General features: G+C 40.8%; 1 protein-coding gene across 1 annotated transcript in view; it reads left to right on the top strand.

Annotated features, from left to right (window-relative positions):
- The window catches only part of jp (junctophilin), an 87,533-nt gene extending 74,332 nt beyond the window's left edge, over window positions 1–13,201 (top strand). The window contains exons 5-6 of the mRNA XM_090383614.1: window positions 1,887–3,226; window positions 12,280–13,201. Coding sequence (XP_090239740.1) covers window positions 1,887–3,226; window positions 12,280–12,366 — 1,427 coding nt within the window. The 3' untranslated portion in view covers window positions 12,367–13,201. The remainder of the gene's footprint in view (window positions 1–1,886; window positions 3,227–12,279) is intronic.
- The last annotated feature ends 490 nt before the right edge of the window (window positions 13,202–13,691 follow it).

Here is a 13,691-nt window from a genome sequence, read left to right as displayed (position 1 = left end):
TGGGACACGGAACCGAAGTGAAGCGCAGACCCTGTGAGACTTTACCTGGCACTCAATAGCTGTCAACGTACGTCCCTGCTTATGGTGAATCTTCTTTTGTATGATTGTTAGCGTGTGAGCGTGTGCTCACCGCAGGACAGTCATCTGCTGGGTGAGCTGATTGAGGTGTTGGAAAATTGGATGTATTGCATGTAAAACAGGCGCTAAAATACTAACTATAGCAAGGTGAGCAACCAGAATCAAAACAAAGCATTCCTCACACTCGCCCTATAGAATTTGAAATCCCGTTCACCTCACAGCATCAGCCAGCAAAGCCATTCGTCGTATCATTTTCCTTGCCCAAGTTTCCTCCCACTCTAACTCAACCACATTTCGTACTGAACAAAGCTGACTTGGAGGATCAGCAGCTATGATTTTTATGGTGCTAAGGAGCACCATAAAAATCATAGAATCGCGAAACCTATGACTACGTTCTTCAAGCAGGTTGTTATTGAACCCTGCCTGAAGAACGGAGAAGTCCGTGTAAATCAGACGATTCCTGTCGGGTTCAAGATGCACTTACCAGTCACTAAGGCTGTCGGGCAGGAAATTAAATGAATACTATAAATAGTTTCAATCATTAACAAGCCTGACGTAGCCGAGTGGTCAGGAGCGAGAGTGCAGTAGCACGCGCTCTTTGAGTGCACCGGAATTCAAGCCCGTGACTACTAAATACGATTACCGTTTGTACTTGTGGACATGTGTATATGTAAAGGGTGGCACCTGGAACATTCGTTCAACTCCGCCTCGTATCTCTGTGAAGAACAGTATCACTACAGTTGGGCCAGATGTGTGTGTGTGTGTGTGTGTGTGTGACGTCAGTTTGTGTGTGTTGTGTGTGTGTGTTCTGTTCTGGCCGCTTGGCTACCCAGAAGCATCAGTCACCTGGACAGATGATTCTGGGTACTCGTCCACACCACGGGAAGGTGGGCCAGTCCCAGTATATCACGTAACATCTCAAAAGAGACTCTGACCCACCTGGTGTTGCCAGCAGGTGGGCCAGGATCCTCTGGGGGCCCATTCCAGAGGGACTTCAGAAAAAAAAAAACATTCACCCGTGGTGCAGGTTTTGAAAGGAAAAAAATAATAAATAAATAAAAAAATAAATAAAATAATAATAATAATAAAAGAAAATAAATAATAAATAAAAAATAATAATAAAATAAAATAAAGAAAAAAATATATATATTAAAAAGAAAGAAAGAAAAGAGGGAAAAGAAAAAAGAAGGGGAAAAAAAGAAAAGAAAAGAGGGAAAATGAAAAAAAAAAGAGAGATGAGGAAAGGACAAATTATAAATAAAAATAAAAATAAAATAGAATAATAATATGCCTGAAAAGGTCAATAGGTTGATCTTTGATCGGTGCCTGAGGTTATGTTGCCACTGCATAAGTTGTAAGCATATCTTTCCTTCTGGCAAAGACAGCAGCTGCAAAAGCCTGGAGTGCAGACAAGTGATGTGGTGTCAGAACAAGTTGGTCAACTTGATTTATGCTGAAGGATGGGACTTCATTTCGCAGCTCATTCCTAATGTCTTCATAGCAGGCGATTTATTGTAAACTCCACTGACCTGGTGGTCGTGCCGGAGTATAAACAAGAACACATGCATGCAGCTTAAAAATAAATGAGGCGAACCAATTGGACCTACAGATTGTAATATTCTTAAGAGAAGAAAATTTTTTAGAGATACGTTTCTTTTGATTTTAGTATTTCCCAATGTCAGTTATTGGCTCATTAGTTCTGTGTTTCTAATATCTGTGCAGTTATTGGCTCATTAGTTGTGTTTCTAATATCTGTGCATATTTTCGTTTATTCTTGCCCCTGACGAGTATTTCAATTTCTTTTTCAGGCCAAGACTTGCTGAGGCAAAAAATCACGGACAGGTTACCAATGGAACGGCAGGCAGTACCGCAAGTGCGAGCGCCCTTCTTAACTACGGACAGGAAGGTGGTCTCCGTGTCGCGAGAGAACATTGCCAACGCCACGGACCACCGGAAAATGGAAATGCAAACTCACGTGACTGTGCCAAACGATAGGTACGTCAACACCACTCTGCCGCAGAACCCGCCGTACTCGACGGACCTTTCCCAGGGCCAGAGGATGAACAGCTACCTGGGACCTACGAATCCTCCCAAACAAGATCAAGGGTGGACGGATTCTGGACTGCGTGGCCCGGTCCGGCAGCCATCATTCCGACAAACCACATCACTACAACAGCAGCAACCGCAGCAGCAACTTCAACAACAGCAACTTCAGCAGCAACTCCACCAGCAGCAGCAGTTACAGCAACAACATCCAACGCAATTTCAGCAGCAGCAGCAGTTACAGCAGCAACATCCAACGCAATTTCAGCAGCAGCAGCAGTTACAGCAGCAACACCAAACGCAGTTTCAGCAGCAGCAGCAACAACAGCAGCAACTGAACTTGCAACAGCAGCAGTTTCAGCGCAACCCGAGTATGCGCATGCCAGGGGAAGGACGCTACTCGTTTCAACAGGCCATGAACGACCACTTCGATCATTACCGGGAAATGAAACCCCGCGTGGTGATCAAGGGTGGCCGTAGAATTCCGTCCCCCCCTCGGATGTCGAGCAGGGAGATGAGTCCCATGCCCGGTGTGTCGCCATTCCAACCCCCGAGGTCGGGCTATGGCCCAGACGCTACGCCCGATTCGGGGGTGTCAGAAAGCATGGACAACGACGATACGTCACCGACCAGGTCCAACCGCCGCTCAAATCTTCCCCCTGTGATATATGCAGACAACTTCCCCAACCAGCCCGGACTGATGAGTTATGCACCCCCCAGCGATAGCGAGGAAGGGCGAACGAGTCCGACAGTGAGCACGGGGAACCCCCACTGTCTGGAATCGGAGGGGTCCGAAAGGGCCGAAAGTGTCTTCACCGAGTCAGTGGCGGAAAGCCTCAACTTCCAGAGAACTGCGTCTCTGTACGTGAATCCTCCGAGCAGGAGGAAGCCCCAAGGGCAGCTGCAGGTCACCGAGGCAGTGACGACGAAGAGGAAGAAAAGTCTGCCGAACATCCAGGCCGTCGCCCCCAAGTCGAAAGTGATGCCTCGCGAGGAAGTGGCAATGCTCAGTTCCCAGCGGAGAGAAGAGGTCAGAAGGCAGCAGGTGGAGGCGGACAAGCTGAGGGCCAACCCTCTCCTGTACCTTGTCAACCCCGACGTGAAGGTGAGGCACTTTCTGTTTCTGTTAACCTCCGTGTTTATCCCTTTCCCTTAGGTTCCTGGCTGCAACAGGGTTACGCGGTTTAATTCATTTATTTATTTCGCTTTCGTTTCGTAATGTTTCCGCCCAGAAGGGAGGTTTTTCGAACTCACAATTCGATGTTCCTTTCTAAATGTGTCCGTTGATTTCTGGCCCGAAATTAAATGAGATTAATAAGTTTCTTGCCGCTTCAGAATTTCTTAAAAATGAGTGAAAACAGAGCGTCAGTGCTTACCGGAAGCGCATTCTCAGCGCACCTTCGACCCAAAGTGCAATGTGCAAACGCTTTCGAGATCCACCGCTGTTTCCTCGCATGTTAGAGTTGGGAGGAAAGATTGGTTGACTTTCACTCTCACGAGACTGCTAAATACAGTTAACGATTGTATTTATTAAATTAATTGTAAGCTCCTCTGACCTTGTGGTTTCTTTGCGAGCAGCGCAGTGGTTATAATCACCGTCCTCCCCACACTGGGTCGAAAAGGGCCCGGGTTTGAATCCTTTCAATGATGCGAGGAACTTTTGTGGGCTTTTTTCACTCCGTGAGTTAGTCGGTCTCAGGTTTGGACAGTAAGGTTTATATCCCCCCCCCCCATAAATCGGGTTTTTAGTCTAGAAAAATATGTAAACCGAATAGAGAACATAGACAATTAACGGACATAAACATTGAGAGATGAGGTAGTTCCCGGGTGGCCCTAATATAACAGTTTTTTGTTAGTACAGCAGTGTTATACAAAAATTGGAGTTGATAGAGAAAGGGGGTAGTGAAGTGTTTCCCCCAGGAGTGCCTATAACAGTGTTATACAAAAAATAGAATTGAAGGGAAAAGGGGATATTTTAATTTTGGTAGGACAAATAAAGATTTATAGTGGTGTTTATCCCCTAGGGACCCCTACTCGCTACATCTTTATGTTCTTGCCGTGTGGCAGCAGCCTGTGCACCAACATCTGATGTCATTGAACAATTAAATTTATTCAGGACACACACGAGTCTGCTTCGTTGAAATCTGTTATAAACACGACGTAGTAAGGGTTGGGTCAGCAGGGTATTGTGGCGCATTTTTAGAAAGCAGTTTGAGCCTTTTTTGTAAATGTACCTGCTGACAAAAAATCCTGGCTACGCCACTGGATCATAAACGGAATGTGAACCGGTAGTTCCGTATGAACGTGAGATGAGACTTCTTGCACGGGATAATTTAATGCTCAAATTTCAAAATGCTGCGTGTAATTGGTTGCACTCTTCACCAAGCATCCTGACGATGCCAAAGATTATCAGATTTCGGCGGTATGGATCTACCTGATTATTAACTGTTCCCCTTGGAAGTCTTAAATTTTCTTCATTAAAGTTTATAAAATAAATAATAATTTTCTTAAGAATGTCAGGCCAGTTTACATCCTTGTCCAGGACACAAAGTACTTTTAAGTATCAGCGTCTTTTTAAGGAAACTGATCGGAAATTCTTTGGGTGCAATAAAAAGAGCAGACTGCGCACAGCTTAAGATTGAAAAAGATTAATTTTTATTTGAAAAATTTGACATTTAAAAAAAAAACAAAAAAAAAAAAAACACCAGCGTTTTTTCAAAGACAAAATTAAGGAGTTTAAAGAGCGAGAGCGAAATGGTCCATAAAAGCTTCGTTAGACTCCTTTGTTTCGAAAGATATTTCGATGTCTTTCCCACTACGTACTCCTATTGTGTTCCATTAAAAATGCTTACGCTATAACAGAGACGTGATCTTCACGATTCTTAAATCGGCTCCTACAGACATCGATGCTCCTAAAATCGTTATCTTCTGCAGCATTCTCCTTAGCTCAGTTGAGTTCTAAAACTAATTAGCTCTCCTGCGATTACTCCACGTTGCTGTCCATTTAAAGGAAGGAGACGTCTTTCTTTGTGCGTAGATTAATATCTACGCAGAGAATTAAGGCAGCTTGACTCTGTTTCTGATAAGAGCCGTGTCACGCTCGCTTACAACTCCTTTCATTAGTCTCAGTACTGAAGCAGTTTTTCCTGAATGGTTTGTCGAGGATGATAATCGACAAACGTGATGTAATTTTACAGATCACAGAATTGTGCATCCTGCTAAGAGAAAGCAGTAGTTAGTATATAAAAAAAACAAAATACATTTTCTGTTTATATGCTCCAGGACAACCATATCAGGTCAAGAGTTCACAAGATAGAGACATACAAGAACATTATCGCAAACGTTTTTGTACCCTTGTGCAAGACCACTCGGCTACGAAGGCCGTTAAAAATTATTTTCTGCCTTTGCTAGGACGGAACACGCGATCATTAGGTTAGAGTATGTAAATGGCTGGACGATTTCTTAGTTAATTAAATCAATTACGGTTCAGTTGCTGTTTACATATTCATTTAAATTGATGACCCCCTACCCTCCTATATATTCATTTATAAACGACATTCATTTATATGCAGCGTTTAAGCCCTAATTGGCGCCACTTCTCATTGGTAAGTTAAAATTAGCTGTAATTTTATACGAGGCAGCAAAATGGCGTGACTTTAGTGTATATAGCGGTGGAGTTTGTCAGAAATCACCACTTGAAATCTGTTGGTTTTGATGACATCATCATTATGTCATCCACAATGCGTGTTCAAGCGGGCCAATTTGCATGTTGTATGGGGTGAAAAACCCTGGATATCTTACGGAAATCCTACTCCATCTGCACGATATCGGCTAATACAGGGATTGAAGAAGCTTTTAGAAATTTCTCCAGTGTATGACGAGACTCGAACACTTACTCCTCTCCAAACGAATGACAAGTGGCGAAACCACTATCTGGCAGGGAGGAGAAAACTTGTATTGCTCATATTGACGGTATAGGAGATTTCGGACTACAGTATTTAATTTGTTTGCCTAAAATTTGCTAGCAAATTTTAAGTCCTCTTTCTCAGAACTGTTTGTTTTGTGCCAAGCAGTCAAGGCTATAAGACAGTACATTGGGTTTGTAAACTGCTCATTTCTTTTGAAAGATTTCATTTCTAGTTTCTAGACTGCAGCGTCTGGAAACTAGCAACTTGCGAGGATATCTGATTGAGCCCCAGAGGCTCACATCTGGTGAATATGGGTTTGGCATATCTCGGGTCCGGAGCTGGATATCATCATTCTTCTCTTTTTTGGTGATTCCCTTCTCTCTCTCTCTCTCTCTCTCTCTCTCTCTCTCTCTCTCTCAGGGTAACTCAGAATTTTTTTTCTTGCCTGGTGCAGCAATCCTTGCACCATATGGCTAATAATGATAATGAGATATTTAAGGCTTCGATGGGTTGATTAAGCTAAATGCTGATGGAATCCTTCCTCCTGTTCGGACAGAAGGAAACATAAATGAAAAAATTGGCTGCAGGAGAGATATGCGGAAATTTTCTTTCAGCCAGAGAGTAATGGATTGTTGGAACAAATTTCCATGTGGTGTTGTGGAAGTGGGTAGTCTGAATAAATTTGTGGAAGAATTAAACAAATTATTAGAAAGGATGAACAGTTGACGTCATCATTTGCCAATACTAGTAGTATTAATCTCTGGCTGAGGACAAAGCAAATATATTCGCATTTTTATCCTGCAATTATTCTTTCCCAAATGAAATTTATATCCATTTGTGTGTGTCATTCGAGAAAGACTAAAGATGTCATCAGCATTTAGTTTACTACGCAGATGCCTACCTTCCAGAGACTATAATTTACAGAACCCATATTCTTTTATAAGATTTTCCCTTTTTTTTGCCTCCAACTGATATTGTTTCTCTTCCGCCATTTCTAACAGATCCCTGTCATTCTTAAAATAAGGTTTCAAAACCTGTATCCAGTGTTCCAGATATGGCCTTAAATTATCATACATTTTATTACATGCATGAAGATTATAAAGTCCTTTCTCACTTATAAAAATTAATAACTCGAAAACTATAAATAATCGTTATTAACGTACCTTCGAGTTACCCAAATTCGCTTACGTGTATCGTATCTGTAGAAGTGTGTTCACGGGCCGTTTTACATGTGGTATGGGCTGGAATAACTCACGGGAAAACCCTACTGCCTATGCTTGAGATCAGCTAACTACAACCTCGATTGAGGAGGACTTTACCACAAGTGACATGTGGTGAAACCACTATACTATCGTGGAGGACACTCAAAAACTATATATATATATAAATAAAAAACCCCTATATATTAGGTTCACCCGGAAAGTTATTTCATCTATCTGTGTGTATTGTATCTGTAAACTGCATGTGTTCTCTGGTCGATTTACTGGACGAAAAACCTGGGGTTTCGAGGAATAAACAGAATATAAAAGAAGCCTCGTATGCCAAATCCATTATATATACGGACTCGTTAAGTGCTGTTAATGCTCTACAGTGTAAATCCTTCCCTAGTCATCCTCTGATACAGAAAATTTGAGCACAGTTATTAGCACTTCATGGACATAGGCAGCTCGTAATATTTTGTTGGATCCCTGAACACGTTGGAATCCTGGGAAACGAGCAGGCAGATTTAGCTGCTAAAATTGCTACAAATGTGGTGTCATCTAATTTCAGGACTTCTTATAGTGATTATAAGTCCCTTATCAAACAGACATATAAAGAACTGTGGACACACATGTGGAAAGATCAAACAAATAACAAACTTTTTGAAATCAAGAGAGAACCTAAACAGTGGCAATCCAGCCTGAGACGAAACACAAAGGAAGAAACCATCCTAGCCAGATTACCCATTGGTCATACTTTTCTCACCCATCTACTAACAAACAGTGACCCTCCACAATGCACTAATTGTTTATGCCCAATAACGGTAAAGCATATCATCATAGAATGCCCGCAATATCAAAAAAGAACGGAAAACAGTTTTTTCCTCTAATTTTCATAATTGCAATCAGTTAACACTACAGTGTGTCCTAGGAGATCGAGAGAATATGGCTGACATTTTTCTTTTCCTAAAATTGATAAATAAATATCACCTTATTTGAACCCCTATCACCTGTAAGAAAAACGAAGAAAATATCAGAACGAAGAAAACATTATAGCCGAACAACAACCGAAGAATAAACCTTGCTATCTATGTCTGAGACCAATCAACTCATCCAGGGAGTGAAAGAAGTTCCTCGCTTCATCGATAGCATTCGAACCTGAGCCTTTTCCACCCTGTGTGGGGAAGGACAGTGACGATACCAGTGTGCTACACGCGCAGACACCCAAAATCAACATGTATACAGGGTTATTCAAAACGAAGTCTGGGGTTTCAGAATTTTTTTTTGGGAAAGCGCATGTGTCATAATCATTTGTAGCCATCTCGAAAGAACGCATAATATCTCAAGTTTCGTTTCCACGCTCACGATGTTCGGACTTCATTTTGAATAACCCTGTATATGGGTAGATGTGATCATTTACGGATGACCCCGGACTTCAGTTTGAATAACCCTGTATATATATATATTATATATATAATCCTGTCGACTGTGGCACCTAGGCTTACGCCTATCTCCACCTGTATCCGATTGTAAGAAAAAAAAAAAATCCTTGTCGCCTATAAACGACCTGAGTGTTTAATGAACAGGCCATTCTGCCACCAGGGAGAAGCCACCCCATGGGCAAATCCCCCCAGTGCCCATCCTTGACAACAGGAGCCAGGCCCGGCTCCACTATCAATGTCTGTACATTAATAGTTCAAAATCTGCAAAACATTATTATATTAGGGCCACCCGTAATTTCTTACATCTAGCCATATATTTGTCTGTAAATTGCGTCTGGTATCTGGTCGATTTGGCTGTTTGCTGGACGAAAAAACCCCAATTTTTTGGAGAAAAATCTTGCTATCTACGCCTGAAACCGACTAACTCAGCCACGGAGTGAAAAAGCCCATTCAAGTTCCTCGCGTCATCGACGGGATTCGAACCTGAGCCTTTTCCACCCGGTGTGGGGAGGACGGTGACAATACCACTGTGCTACGCGCGCAGACATTCAAAATCTGCAGGTCGTATTGAAAAGTGGTTTCCTGCATTGCAATTAGCGTATACTAGAGTCTTTTAAAACAATCAGCAAGTTCGAATTTTGACCGCCAGGATCCTGCAAAGTGATTAATTTATAAAAAAAGACGAACGTAAATTTTTTCATCAATCTTTATGATGATGGCCAATATTTTTTAATCACCAATCAGGACGTCCATTCTGTTACCCACTTTACTTTCAAAGTTTCCAATGAAATGTTTGCTACATCCCGACGGATTGCGTTTCTCAAATACTGTATAAAAGAGTTGTTGTTGCTTAGGTATTAGGTCGCCTTATTCTAAACACCTTTAAATATAATTTAATGCTGTTCTTCTCGGACAGAGACCCTGACACATTTTTATGTCTTTAATACACGGTGCAATAACACTGTCGCTGTTCTTGTAATAAAATTTAATCACAATTACTTTATCTTTACGCAGCATTTTTAAACGAACTTGACTGCACTTGGTTACTTAAGTTAGGGTTACAGCTTCGAGCTTGTTATCTCGACGACGCTGAATAAGATCACGGTGAACAAATGCGAATTATCCGATCCCAGAGTCATCTTTTTCTGTAAAGCGTGGCAAAGCTAATTTGTTTATTGGGATGAATAAATCGCTTAGCTCCTTAGTGGTAAAATTTCGAACTTTTTTTTTTTTATTTAAAAAACTCCCACATATACAATGAAGGTTTTGGAGTTATTAATTTTTAAAAGTAATTTTAAAATTTAATTAAGTAATTTAAGTTTTAAAATTTGGAAGCACTTCATAACAACTTGGTATTAGAGTAATAGTATTTTAGCACACATTTTAATATGAGCACAGTTGGTAGGATCGCCGTCCCCCCCACACCAGGTAGAAAAGAACTGAGTTTGAGTCCCATCGATGACGTGAGGAATTTTTATGGGCCTTTTTCACAACGTGACTGAGTTAATCAGTCTCAGGAGAGGGTAGTATGGCTTTTTCTCTCGGAAGCTTGGGTTTTTCGTCCAACAAACACAACAAACGACCTCAGCAATTTACAGACAATATGGAGCAATATGGCCTTCGTCGCTGATGCTCCTAAAAACCCTACTACAACAACAATAACCTTCACCCCCCTCCTTATAATGAAAACTAGATAAGTTCTTTCGGATAAAAAGATTACAGTGGGAAGAAAAGGCTCTTTTCTGAACGTTTCAAGAGTTTTAGTAGTTGCTAGCAAGAGCGTTAATACAAATAACGCTTAAGCCAAAGTTATTAATAATGGGAAAGCCCTACTTCAGCAATTACTTCACCGAAACGCTGAAAAGAGGTGCGAGTCCTGCTAAGGGAAATTTGATCTCGCACGTCGCCATATTATAGCTACAGATTTGCGCTTCTTGAAGGGAAAGGCAAGTTTGCCGTTATCATTACTACTGACGTTAGTATCTCACCAAGATGGCTGTTTAGTCTTTTGCATATTATCAGTGGATGAGCAACGTCTCTGAAATCTAGGTGTGAGCTGCAAAAGGATGTTGAGGTTAAGTTCCTCTTAAAACAGATTTTTACAAGAGGAGTTTAGCACCTAACCTTGGCCATTAGGACTTTTCCAAGATTAATTATTTTGTCTGAAAACTTATTTGTAATCAACTAAATTACCTGAACTGGAAATGAATCGTAACCGCTTTGTTTTTAATAGTAATTCTACTTTGACAATTTACACAACACCGGAGTGAGCGTACATATAAAAATAAATGGAATTTTTTTCTAATATAAATGCATTTTCTATTTTTCTAAAATGTAACAAATGTCACTCATTATGTAGTAAAAATTTCTTATTAGGCAATACTGACAAGTATTGCTTAATAAGAAATTTTCCTGACCTCAAGAAAATCAATGTTAGAGATGATCATAATAATTAAATTTGCCTGAACGGGAACTGCTCTTAATGAGTAGATTCTTTTCCATGACCTTAACTATCTTAGAATGTTAAAATTTCATATCAGAGAACTTAACAGTAGTGCGAGTTGTAAGGTCTCCAGATTTATTTCTCATTAAAATACAAGAATGAATCAGAGATAATTTTTCCCTAGAAGAACACACATTTTTCACACCTTTTCTCCAAGCTGTGAAGATCATCGCGGTTTGTTTACAGGTGTGTTTAGCCCACTGGTGAATAATCAAAGCATCTTCTTATGGGTAGGAAAAGTTCTGTCACGAAGAGTATCATTTTTCTTCTCATTTGTAACGATGGATGAGACGGATTCCACTGTTCAATCCTGAAACCAAGCGTAAGTCCGCCCATGGAAGCACGCTGAGTAATCGTCGCCCAAAGTTTCATGTTGCTGCAAGTGCATTGAAAATGATGGTTGCTATTTTCTGGGCATTGCTGAAATAACCTTTAGCGATTGTGTTCCCGCTACATTCCGTTTCCTAGTACTACAGTGACAAGAAACTTGCATGAAAAATTCAGAAAAAAAAAGTTTTTCCAGCGTTTCAGAGAAAGTTCTACACGGACTGAATCACATTGGATTCCATCAAGATAATGCACCGTGCTGCTAAGGTGCAATTTTTGATTATGTTGAAAAATGACTCATGTTTTATGAGAAATAAATTTGAAGACAATTTTACACGCCTCTTATTAGAACAGCTTTTCTTTGTCAAGTGGCTATTCAGTTCCGCTTATGAACGAAATATATTGGAAATTCATGCCTCCAAAGTAAGATAACTTGATTGGCTTTGAGTATACGGTACAAATCTGTCAACAATCCCTAACCTTCAAAATCCAATTTATAAACATCAGTCAGGTTTATCCCTAATAAGGTCTACTAACAGAAAGTTTATTTTTGTAATGAAAGAACAAATTTTTTGATATTGTTAATTTGATTGCCCTTTGCGAATTTTATTATTAATATGATCGGTCAACTTTCTTTGGGTAAATTGTAGATACCAGAGTGAAAATAAAAAAAAAATAATAAATAAAAAAAAAATATATATATATATATTTTTTTTTCCTTTCGATTGATGGACGAATTCATTATTTTTATTTCTAAAACAGTATTTGTAATCTTTCAGGACTGGTTTTCCCGTCAACAACTAGTGATGCTGGTCCTCTTCATCAACATCAGCCTTGCCATCATGTTCTTCAAACTCCTCTCGTAGCCCTCGTCATCAACCAACTTCACATCACATCCGGGTGGTATGCAGCCAGCTTTACTGTACAGAGGTGCCAGCGTCGAGCACTCCACTCTTGTCCCATGGACCCAACTGGTCAGAGGACCTACTGAAAGCTGAAACGTGTCCCACGAGGTGGCGTCTTTTGACAAAGAAGACCCGCGACGCCGCTATTTATACACGTGCATATCGAATGCAGCTGCTGCTGGGTCAGGGTGACAGTTTTAGTTCGCGCCACCCTACATCACGATATTAATTCCCGGCTGGCCGGGTTCCTGACGTGCTACTTTCAGCCAGGGGCCTGGTCTGTCATTTGGAGGAAACGGTCCGTCCCACCTCAGTCTGACTGCATCACTCTGTTTGACTGCCTTATATTGTGCCACCAGCAGAGCTGCTTTGCCTGCCTGTATGTGTGTGTGTATGTGTCTGTCTGGCTTAGGACCGACTAGAGCGCGGATTGTTGGGCGAATTCCCTGTCCCAGTCGTGTGCGTGTGAGTGTGCGCGTGTTCCTAATAAAAGACCTTTGTACAAACGAGGTTGGTATTTTTCTTGGCTGCAACTAAAGCACCAGTTAGAGAACTCCTCTGTCAAATTATTAACACCTCCAACGAGATCCAAGTGCCTCATCTACTATTCTAGCAAGCATACAGTCATAATTTCTCACCTTCACTCTTTTAAGCACATCTATCTATGAGCAGATATAAACACAAAATTAACTCCTCTCGTTTCTGCAGAGGTCGATTTTAAACGAGGAATTAGCAGTACTTCAATACATCGACTTTTTGTATCCCAATGAAAATAAAATTCTTTTCTTCTTAAAAATGTTTGCAGTAATTTCGTAAGAAAAAGATCACTCCACATCTGTTCACTCGAGTACAATAGCGTACAAAGTCACGCTTCTCTCCCTCCTGGAAACAATGAACTTCTCCAGCCACTCCCGAAAATAGATTCTGGTCTGCTGCCGATGTACCGGTACATTTGTGAACTGCCACTTCTCCAAGTTTCGCTGCGGCTGTTTTTTTTTTTTTTTTTTTTTTTGGAACCGTATTGCAAACTCACAGCGCATCAAAAGGAACAAATCAAGCGTGCGTTTTCTTGGCATCCCGCACAAAACTTAAGCCCACACGTATTCTTAAAACACAAAGAATCACGTGAACGTTGTCTGCACAGGTATGGTGTTGTGTGCGCATACGAAATACACTTATGTGAAATTACGCATAAAAACTATTTTTCTTACTTTTGAAGCTAGTGATATTTTGAGGAAATTTTTAGCATTTTTTTTTACATGGAAAAACTGCACGGTATTTCGACA

The sequence above is a fragment of the Mastigoproctus giganteus genome, chromosome 10 (genome assembly GCF_048544385.1).
Source record: "Mastigoproctus giganteus isolate SK-2022 chromosome 10, ASM4854438v1, whole genome shotgun sequence".
Lineage (NCBI taxonomy): Eukaryota > Metazoa > Arthropoda > Arachnida > Uropygi > Thelyphonidae > Mastigoproctus > Mastigoproctus giganteus.
This window is presented reverse-complemented; position numbering and strand designations above follow the sequence as displayed.